This window comes from Herpailurus yagouaroundi, unplaced genomic scaffold (genome assembly GCF_014898765.1).
Source record: "Herpailurus yagouaroundi ecotype Mexico unplaced genomic scaffold, PumYag 208, whole genome shotgun sequence".
In the NCBI taxonomy this organism is placed as follows: domain Eukaryota; kingdom Metazoa; phylum Chordata; class Mammalia; order Carnivora; family Felidae; genus Herpailurus; species Herpailurus yagouaroundi.
In genome coordinates, this window is record NW_024412439.1 from 2,756,308 (window position 1) to 2,767,188 (window position 10,881).

Genomic DNA, 10,881 nt, shown 5'->3' on the forward strand with positions numbered 1-10,881 from the left:
CCGTGGCTCCAGCTGAAATCCGGGATTCCCTCGGCTGCTCCCCAGACAGATTCTCAGCATTAACATTTTGGTGTTAGATGGGAAATTGAACCAGCATCCGAGGACTCTTCATTCTTCCTGTAGTACTGAGTTTCTAAACCTTGACTGCTGACATCTCAGGGCAGACATTTCTTTGTTGTTGGGGCTGCCCTTTGGATGTTGAATAGCATCTCTGGGGCTACCCAGTAGCACACCCCAAGTTGTGACCACTAAACACGTCTCCCCTGCCCCTGGAGGGCAGAGCCACTCACACACACACACACACACACACACACACACACACACACACACACCCCAGTTGATAGCCACTACTGTTGAGGTCAAGAGCAAACTCAGCACATGTTCTGAAAAGCCCAAGCTAGATATTTTCAGCGTGGTCCTCCCTTACATTCTGTTTCCTGCCGAGTCCCCTGGTGATTGAGCTATGTGAACATTCTTATTTTGTTAGTTCTCAGACTTGAATGCTTCGGCTTCCCGCTTCCTGCTGCTTATTGTACTTGTAGTCAAGACCTCAGTGCCTCTCCCACTCGCAGACACTCATTATTTTGTGATCGTCCAGAATGGTTTCCCCATCGCCCTTCTGTTCTCTTGCCTTAAAAAGGTCATAAAGCTGAGGCCCCGAAACAGCCCTTCCAACACAAGTTCTGCGGGCAGCGATTAAGCAGCAGAGTAATGTGTTTTGAGGGAGTGGGAGACCTGTGCTTGGGCTCTGACTTTCCCTGGGACCCAGGCACCTAATCATATTCCTAAAATAGCTGCTACCTCCTCCCTCTCGCCCCACTCCCCCTCTCTTTTCTTTTCTACTTTATGCCACACAATTTATGAGTTATGGTTTAAATAGAAGTCTTAACTCCGTTCTGGAAAGGAAAGAAGCTTGGTAAGAAAATAAAACTGTTGGAAAATTTAAAGAAAACAGCCCCAGGAAGACGCTCTTCCCACCCCTGCAGGAGTGGGTTCCTAGATTTAATTGTAATTCCTTCATCAGCTGGATCCTTTGAGATGGTTCAGGAGGATTTGCAGAAATCAGGGAATTAACAATGGAAACCTTTTTTTTTTTTTTTTTAAGTCTTGTATTTGGCGAGAGTTCATCTATTTATTTTCTGTCACTCACTCGCATCCAGAAGGAAAGCCTGAATCACCCGGTATTCGTACCTGTGTTCTCAGAAGCTAGGCTGCATTAAGGATTAAGGTTGGGGCCAATTCTCATGATGGGAGGGTGTCTGCCCTCAGTGTTTATTTTCCTCTGCTTTCCCTCTTTCATGTTTCCACATGAAAAGTGGCTGTTCTGTGTACAGGAGGAGCACTTTCCTTGAGTCTAGTGTGTCTGGTTCCTGCCACTGACATGGATTTAATCGATCCATTGCTGTGTAATGTTGAGATAATAAAGCAGAGCCACCCTCCACTGAACACAGTCACAGTGTTTGTGGGGAAGGCAGATTATAGTCGTTGAGCGCCTTCTGTGTGCCTGGCCCTCGGCATCCATGTTTTCTTTCCATCTGCACGTAACGACTCCATTTTATTAGGTGAACATGTTGAGAATCAGTGTTGGAAAGGCACACCTGAGTTCACACAGCAAGCAGCGATACTGGGTTTGGACCAGGAGCGTTGGATCCAAAAGTCCTCCTTGTGAGCAAAGATTATTCACAGAGGCCATACCATCCTTGACGTTTAAGGGCCAATGACAGCTGGGTTTGAATCCTGGCCCCATCACAAACTCTGTGATTTGGGCAAGTCGCTTAACCTCCTTGATCCAAAGAAAGTGTCTCCATCTGTAAAGTGGGGGCGATACCTACCTACGTCATAGGGTTACGGTGAAGATTTACAGAGACACCCACAAAAAACACTTAGCCATGCCTTGCCAGGCTCGGAGTGGCACAGAGTAGCTGCTCTCACGTCACTGCAGTGTTTCCGTAACTAACTGGTTCCCTGTGTCAGAAGTGGAGCATGTGAAAGTCTGCAACAGTCTCGGAGTGGGGCGTATGGGCACCTGCTCCCCTTCCGGCAGGAAGTCTTCCTGGAAGTGAACAGAGAGCAGGGCCAAAGCCGGCCAAGCACTGCCAGTGGATAGGTCTGAGCATAAGCCTTCCCAGTCTGTTCCAGAAGAGCCCAGAGCTGGGGGTGGGCAGAGCAAGGGAAGATAGGCAGTCTCCAGAAGACTCGGAGAACGCTAGGAAGACACTGGTTCAGGCTGAGGATGTCGGGCGGGGAGAAGTTTAATAATGTCCTAAACCATGAGAAAGGGGAGCAGGGCGCAAAGCCAGCACTGGGTCTGGCTGGGCCAGCTCTCACCAGCTCTCACCCTCTCACCCATCCCTGGGAAGCTGCATTGATCCTACAGAGCCCGATACTACTCTGGGAGTCCCATCCCGGGCACGTTCCCTCCCTATAGGGTTCTCTTCCTGGTTCGTGTGAGTGGGACATTAATTATTTCATTCCCGTATATTTTGCATTTGGAAAGAAGGTGGAATTTGAAGGGAAGAATCTGGCTGGTGAATGGGTCGAAACAGAAGGCTTAGTCTGGGGAAAATAACAGGGAAAATGAGAGAAGGGAGCCAAGAAAAGATCATGGCAGGCAGGAGCGGTCCAGATGAGACAAGCCGTCTGGGTACATCCATTTGGAAATAATTTGATTGGGTTCAGGGAGTTCTAGGAGAATAAAGAAAGGAGTAATGATACAAGTGGAATAACCCTGAGAATTTTGCCTCCGAGCAAGTGACTTCTCAGTCTTTGAAAAAGAGTTGAACATTTTCCAGGTGCTCTGCCCAGAAGGTGGCCATATTTGTTGCCAGAGGGCAACTCCTAAGAGAGTTTAGATCCTGAGTTTTGACTAAGACAGCAGAATCACCTTATGTTTTCACAAAGTAAGCCCTGTGTTAGTCATTACAAAGTCGTTGTAATCATAACGTAAAAGGATGCCTTGATCAAACAGGTATCTTACTTAAGGCGTCTTCCTAAGTCAGACTGACATGTTACAGGTTGGTTCTGTACTAACTGGTGAAAGTACTCAGTAATTCTCTTCAAGAACCACTCAGGCTATGTCAGCTCATTAACGAGGGGAGTCCTAATGAAATTAGTTACTGTGTAGCTGTCAACCCAAGAACGCGCTCACTGTTGCCATGGAAACCAGCATGAAAAATTGTGGGTCAAGGGGCGCCTGGCTGGCGCGCTCAGAAGAGCATGTGACTCTTCATCTTGAGGTCGTGGGTTCGAGCCCCACACTGGGTGTGGAGATCACTTAAATAAATCAATGAACCTAAAAAAAAAAAATTGTGGGCCAAGAACGAAAAATAACTGGTGCTAACGTCAATAAAATGCACAAGAAGTAATACAGAATAAAAAAAGTAATCATAATACCTGAAACCAAGCTGAGACTACTAAGGTTCAGAACTAATCATACAACTGAAATCATGGATGAGTTTTCTCAGAAACTCTTGTAGAAAACAATGGCAAAGTCTTTAAATACATTTTTTCACCTGTAGCCATGTTCGCGTGGCCGGTATACAGCAGGGCGGTGGAATGAGTCCAGGTAGAATCTTGGACACATGCCACCTCGAGCTAATCACTTTAAGTAGGAAGAGAAGCTGGCTGGCCCTGGCTGAGGGGTGCTGTCGGTCGAAATGGCGTCCCCCAGCCAGGAAAAGGAGACAACAAACAGGAAGAGGGCACAGCCCGAGCTAGGCTGGGGAGGGGGCCTATTGTTTTTGTTTTTGGTGGCTAATGGGGTCTCGTGGGATGTGGTGAGGCTCCCGGGGCTACTTGGCACCAACTATGACCCCTCTGTCAGGGACCGTTAATTAGACCTCCAGGTTCTATGAGTGTGGCTGCTGGAGTTTGCAGTCACCTGCTGGTGTTTTTTAAAGTGCATTTTTCTGGGGCGCCTGGGTGGCGCAGTCGGTTAAGCGTCCGACTTCAGCCAGGTCACGATCTCGCGGTCCGTGAGTTCGAGCCCCGCGTCGGGCTCTGGGCTGATGGCTCGGAGCCTGGAGCCTGTTTCCGATTCTGTGTCTCCCTCTCTCTCTGCCCCTCCCGCGTTCATGCTCTGTCTCTCTCTGTCCCAAAAATAAATAAACGTTGAAAAAAAAAATAAAATAAAAATAAAGTGCATTTTTCTGGTTTCTTTCTTTATTTTATAAAAAAAATTTTGTTTTTAATGTTTATTTATTTATTTATTTATTTATTTATTTATTTTAAACGTTTATTTATTTTTGGGACAGAGAGAGACAGAGCATGAACGGGGGAGGGGCAGAGAGAGAGGGAGACACAGAATCGGAAACAGGCTCCAGGCTCTGAGCCATCAGCCCAGAGCCCAACGCGGGGCTCGAACTCCCGGACCGCGAGATCGTGACCTGGCTGAAGTCGGACGCTTGACCGACTGCGCCACCCAGGCGCCCCTAATGTTTATTTTTGAGAGAGACAGAGCTCGAGCAGGGGAGGGGCAGAGAGAGAGGGAGACCCAGAATCTGAAGCAGGCTCCAGGCCCTGAGCTGTCAGCACAGAGCCCGATGCAGGGCTCGAACTCACGGACTGTGAGATCCTAACACTTAACAGACTGAGCCATCCAGGCGCTCCTGGTTTGTTTCTTTGAAAGGATGCGGCATCACCTGTGGTTTTGGTATTCTGTGTCACACCCTTGGTCATGAGAATCCGAGGAGGCAGAGTTAGAGCTGAATGAGCCCCTAGAGAGCATTTACTCCTGTCCCATCGTGCTACTGATGGAAGAAACGGGCTCAGGGAGGTCAGGACATGGCGGGCCACACCTCATGCAGGAATGAGAGCCCTGAGTGCTGATCACAAGACTCAGGCTGCTTTCCACAACTTTGTATGTGGGCTTTCCCCTTAGGCCTTTAACTACATCCTGCCACTTTGCACAATGTTTCTTCCATAAAATGTTTTTGTTAGGGGCGGGTAACTGCTCTACAGTGTCAGATCCGACCAATTAAAATATGCTCCAATGTCAGATCCGACCAATTAAAATATGCGCCATTAATGCTTTATTTTTCTAAAGATTTGTTTTCATGTTTATTTATTTGAGAGAGAGAGAGAGAAAGAGAGAGAGAGAGCAGGGGAGGGGCAGAGAGAGAGGGGGACAGGGGATGCAAAATGAACTCTGTGCTGATAGCAGTGGGGGGCTCGAACCCATGAACCGTGAGATTGCGACCTGAGTCGAAGTTGGACGCTTAACTGAGTGAGTCACCCAGGCACTCCCATTAGTTTTTAAATGATACCCATTTTTGTCCAAAAAGAAGAAAACGGCTATGCTTCTATGAACTCCAATTTTGAAGTAATTCATTTATATCTATTTGAAAATTAGGTAGGTTGTGTCATTATCAACCCTGAAGCTGCAAGCCCTGTGGACATAGTAGGTCTTAACCCAAGCTGACCTGTTTTAAGGGGATAGGTATATATATAGTGTGTGGGTATACAGTCTAATCCTGTAGTGTGATAATAGTATGTATTATACCATATGCTAATATAGTAATACCCTGACCAACCAGGAGCCGTCCTTTTGCTGTAACGTCAGAGCATCAATAATATTGCATGTACGTTTTCAATAGTTTGGTAAAAGCCACTGCGAGGTTGTAAAAAGTAGCCTCATGCAAAGGTGTCGTCTTCAACGCAGAATCCTCATCTTGAAGTCCACTCAGAAGCCCCCATTCTCTGCGATAACAGAGGGAAGGTGGAGATTGGGGGGGGGGGGGGGGAGCTCTGCGACGCCACTCAGCGTGTTCAAGTTGTGGACATACGTGTTTTTCTTTTCGGTCTTGTGCAGAAGGACGGCCTCTCTAGGACAAACATGAGGAGCGCGGCCAAGGCCTGGAGTCCAGTCATCAAAGCGGGCAGCCATGGGGCGGACCGTGCGCGGCCCCTCCCTGCAGCCTCTTCCGGCATGAAGAGTTCTAAGTCTTCCACCTCGCTGGCGTTTGAGTCCCGGCTCAGCAAGGTACAGACCGAAGCGCCCGCCTGGCGTAGGGCTGCTGGGCGCCCCCAGGGGGTGGGGGGAGGGGGGGCCTGGGCGGAGGATTGAAGAGGGCAGTAAGCGAGACCCGTGGCCTCTCAAGGCCAGAAAGGAGGCTCCGAGGAGGGTCCCAGGGGATCCCCTGTCCTGGATTACGTGGACTCTCCAGAGAGAGTTCTGCCCTCAGTACCGCATGAGGTGGGGGTCAAGATCACCAATGATCTTCATGGGCCTGATAAGTGGAGTTATCAGTGCCCCATCCTTGTCTGACTTGGCCGTCAGCCATGCTAACACCGTTGATAGCGCCCTCCGTCTGGGAATACCTTCTCGGCTCAGTTTCCTCCTGGCTCCCCAGCAGCAAATCCCTACTCCCTTGGGTTTCCAATGCCAGGTGGGCCCAGGGTGCAGTTCTGGGGCCTCGTCTCTCTTCTAGCTTCCCTTACGATCTGGAGATGAGAGTCAGAGACACTATAACCTACCTGCACACATACTCTTGGAAAATCAAAAGAACATCCTAATGAGAAAAGAAAACTGACAGGCAGTTAGTTTATAATTAAATAATCCGTATTCCCATCTGCATATGCCTGCGTACGACTGCCGAGGGGCCTGAGGTGCCCCTCAGAGCACTGCAGATGTGGTAGCTGTGACACAGACTGACCCAGGCCCGTCGTGTCGATGACTCACATACCACGACGGATGTTGAGGGAGTGACGTGATGGTTTTCAAATGGTGAACACTCTTGGTAAAGTTCTGAACCAAAATGCAGTCTTCCCTAGTTATTCTCAGAATGTTCCATGTGCCCATCTTAAAGCTGTGCCAGAAGTACATTTTTAAAAAATGTTTATTTATTTCTGAGAGAGAGAGAGAGAGACAGAGACAGAGAATCCCAAGCAGGCTCCGCACCGTCAGCACAGAGCCCCGTGTGAGGCTCGAACCCACGAACTGTGAGATCACGACCTGAGCCGAAATCGAGAGTCGGATGCTCAACTGATTGAGCCACCCAGGCGCCCCGGAAGTACGTTGTTTTTACGTGTAAAACAAGAGGATGCTTGAGGCTCAGATAATAATAAAAAGGCATGCCACCTTTGGGAATGTCTTTGCAAGATTGTCACATGCAAGATTGTCTGGGTTCCCTGTTCTCTCACCCATTAAATATATAAGTGGCGCCACCAATTGGGGTGATGACTAAAAATGCCCCCAACACATTTCCAGCATGCTCCCTGAGGGTCAGCGCTGTCCCTGTTGAGGACAGTTTTTCTAGGTGTTAGCGCCTGTTCTCGTGAATTTTAATACTACAGTTGACGCTTGCATGCGGGTTTGAACTGCACGAGTCCACTCATATGCCGATTTTTTACAGTACGGTACCGTAAATGTCTATTCTCTTGTGATTTCCTTAACATTTTCTCCTCTCTAGCTTACCTTACTATGCAAATACAGTATGTAATACGTATCACATACAAAATGCATGGTAATTGACTGTTTATGTTATCGGTAAGGCTTCTGGTCCATAGTAGGGTATTAGTAAGTTTGGGGGGAGTCAAAAGTTGTATGTGGATTTTTGACTGCATGGGCATTGGGACCCTTAACCCCTGCGCTGTTCAGGGATCAGCTGTATGAGTGGATGACATCCAAGTTTGCGTCTCCATCCAGGTGCCCTCCAGCGGCTTTTGTGACCTCGCCTCTTGGATGTCTGAAAGGCACCTAGAATATAACATGTCCCAGATGGGTTCCTCCCCCTCCCCCTCTCCTGCCCCCAAACCTGCTCCTCACGAATCTTCCCCTTGAACAGCTTCATCCCCTCAGTGGCTCACGCCAGAGCCCGTGGCCCCATCTTGGGCCCTGCTTCTCTCACGTGCCACAGGCCGTCAACAAAACGCCATCACTTCTGCCATCAGACTCGATGTCACCTCCAGCCCACTCCCACCGCCGCCCTTGGGACCACCCGGCTCATGCCACCGCCTTCCTTGCACAGCCTTCCCCGGCAGTCTCCGTGCTTTGTCTTTGCACCCTATGTTCCGTTCTCAGCTAACGCCAGAGTGGTCCTTCTACCGCATTTGTCACGTCACCTCTCTGCGGGAAAGTCCCTCGGGGCTCCCCGTGTCACTCAGAATGAAAAGCAAAGTCCTTGATGTGGCCGGTGACGGCCTGGAGATCCCATTCCCTCTCAGACATCACTGCTGTCCCCTCTGCCCTGCCCCCCGAGCTCCGGCCACACAGCCTCCCGGTGCCCAGCGGCACTGCCCCTCCACGAGCCGGGTGCACTCCTTCTGCCCGGAATATTCCTCCTCCCCACCCCTGTTCCTCTGCCACGTCTCCCTTCAGTCTCTGCTCAAATGTCACCTTACCAGATGTCACCCCTGACTACTCACTGTAAAGTGGCCCCCCATGCACCCTCCTCACCCCGCCTCATTTTCCTTTTCCGCTCTTACTACCTGCCTGGCGAGTATCTGTCTCGCAGCGGCTAGAACGTAAGCCCCATGAGGGCAGGGACCGTGTGCTCTTTGGTTTCTTGCACAGCTCTGTCCCTCACGCTTAGAAAAGCACCTGTCCCCTGGTTGGACACTCAGTACTCATCAAATGCCTAAGTCCACTGGGTCTGCTGGGAGCGGCAGTGTGATGGCGGCCTGGAGTGAGAGTAGCACGGGCTGGGGGCGGGGCAGACCAGGCTGAGTCGGGATCCTGCCTCGAGCCCTTTCTAGCTGTGAGAGCTCAGGCAAGCTAGGTAGCTGTCCTGAGGAGTAACACGTGGAGAGAGTGATCTACACACAGTTTTGTTTATCATTCTGTTGCCCTGGACTTGCTCATTATTTCCGTGGCTTTTATTTTTATTATTCTTGACCTACAGCACATTTGGGACACATTTTTAATGCAGATTTTAAATTAATGCATATACTTAAGACCATTAGAGCTCCTGGAATATATCGAGATGTTTTTAAAAGCAGTGTTTAGGGGCGCCTGGGTGGCTCAGTCGGTTAAACGTCCAGCTCGTGATTTTGGCTCAGGTCACGATCTCACGGCTGTTGGGATCAAACCCTGAGTCGGACTACATGCTGACAGCACAGAGCCTGCTTGGGATCCTCTGTCTCCCTCTGTCTCTCTGCCCCTCCCCTGCTCGTGCATGTGTGTGTGTGTGTGTGTGTGTGTGCTCTCTCTCAAAATAAACTTAAAAAAAAACAAAAAACAGTGTTTAATAACAAGGTCTAAAACTCAGGAGGGTTTTCTAAGAACAATGAAATGTTGGTTGCTTCTGCCACTGATAGGTATGCTTTTTTGTTTATTTTTTAAAGTTTATGTATTTATCTTGAGAGAGAGAGAGAGAGAGGGAGAGCTGGGGAGGGGCGGAGAGAGAGAGGGAGAGAGAGAGAATCCTCTTGACGCAGGGCTTGAACTCACGAACCATGAGATCATGACCTGAGCCCAGATCAGGAGTCGGCTGCTTAACTGACTGACCCACCTAGGCGCCCCTAAGTGTTTTTGGAAATTTGTCCCACAGGAAAAAAATGTCAGGACAAAAGCAAATATCTCTGTTGTCACTTCTGATTCTTGGGGTCTCCAGGTCTTACCCTGTAAAGAGAATGGCAGCGTTTGAGGGAAGGGGTAGCAGAAGGGGCTACAGCAAGCCTGTGCCTTTTCTAGCCCTTGTCACGTTTCTCTGCCTTGGCCATTCTCTCCTTTCCCCCTGTAGTCGCAGGTAAAAGATTTGTGTCCCTCAGTAGTTTACTCTGAAAATGGCAAGCACACAGAGAAGGTGAATGACGGTGACCCCCCCGCCCCATATACCACCACCTGGACGCACAGTTGGCATCTTAACTATATTTGCTTTATAGTCAATGGATACATACAGCATGGACAGATATATTCGAACCGGCACAAGTAGGAACACTGAAACAAATCCACCAAAGTGGAATGAAATGCCCTATTGAAATAGGCCCCAGTTACAGGAGCAGCATGGGGACGGGGTGAGGGCCTGGGAGCCTGGATGGCCCCGGGTGCTGTTACCACAAGTCCTCCTTGTGCCGCTGGAGCCCAGCGCAGGAAAGGAAAGCACCTGGGGTGCCCTGACGCAGACAGGCCGCCCCACTCTGGCCGTCTCTAAGGCTCGAGTCTATCAGTCAGGACTGCCTTTGTTGCAGATGACAGAGCATTGGCTTGAGCGAGCTTCGGCAGAAAAGAAACGGATTGGACACATCTGAGGTTCCCATGTCACCAGGGGAACAGAGGTGCAAGACTGGAGTTCAGGGAGGCCGGGACGGGGACTGGAAGACCCCAGGACTCTCTCTCTGTCGCTCATGTCCGCGTGCCTCTGTCCGTCTGCTCCGTCTCCTGCTGACGTCTGTTCTCCTTCAACTTGTATTACGAAGCCTGGCTGCCAGCGTGGCCAAGCCTCCCGCATCTTCTCGAAAGACCTGGCCGCTTACTTCCAGTTACTTGCTTTGCTTACTTCTGATTGATTCGGCAAAGAACAAAATCAAACAAGCAGCAAAAAATTGGGAAAGGTCTCTGCTTAGCTAGGCCTGAGTCGTATACTGACCCTGCCCAATCTCCCGTGGCCAAGAGGGAAGCAGGGTCTTTGGTAGTTTAGGCATGTTCTGCGTGAGGCTTGGGGACCCAGTCATTCTTCCGTAATCATTCTCAGGGACTGCTCTGCACCTGTGCTGCCCAATGAAATAGCCACTAGCCACGTGTGGCAGCTGAGCCCTTGAAGTGTCCACCCACAAACCTTGAGATCAGGACGTGGGCCAAAACCAAGAGTTGGACGCTTAACCGACCGAGCCACCCAGGTTCCCCTAAAATGCTTCATTAATATACTTATTAATGAGGGGCGCCTGGGTGGCGCAGTCGGTTAAGCGTCCGACTTCAGCCAGGTCACGATCTCGCGGTCCGTG

General features: G+C 49.9%; 1 protein-coding gene across 7 annotated transcripts in view; it reads left to right on the plus strand.

Annotated features, from left to right (window-relative positions):
• The window catches only part of SPECC1 (sperm antigen with calponin homology and coiled-coil domains 1), a 285,514-nt gene that overhangs the window by 77,463 nt on the left and 197,170 nt on the right, over nt 1-10,881 (plus strand). For all 7 annotated transcript variants that reach the window (XR_005783992.1, XM_040453091.1, XM_040453086.1 and 4 more), the window contains exon 2: nt 5,810-5,980. Coding sequence is in view for 6 of the 7 variants with exons in the window: in XM_040453086.1 (XP_040309020.1) it covers nt 5,810-5,980 (171 nt within the window). In the remaining variant the exon portion in view is untranslated. The remainder of the gene's footprint in view (nt 1-5,809; nt 5,981-10,881) is intronic.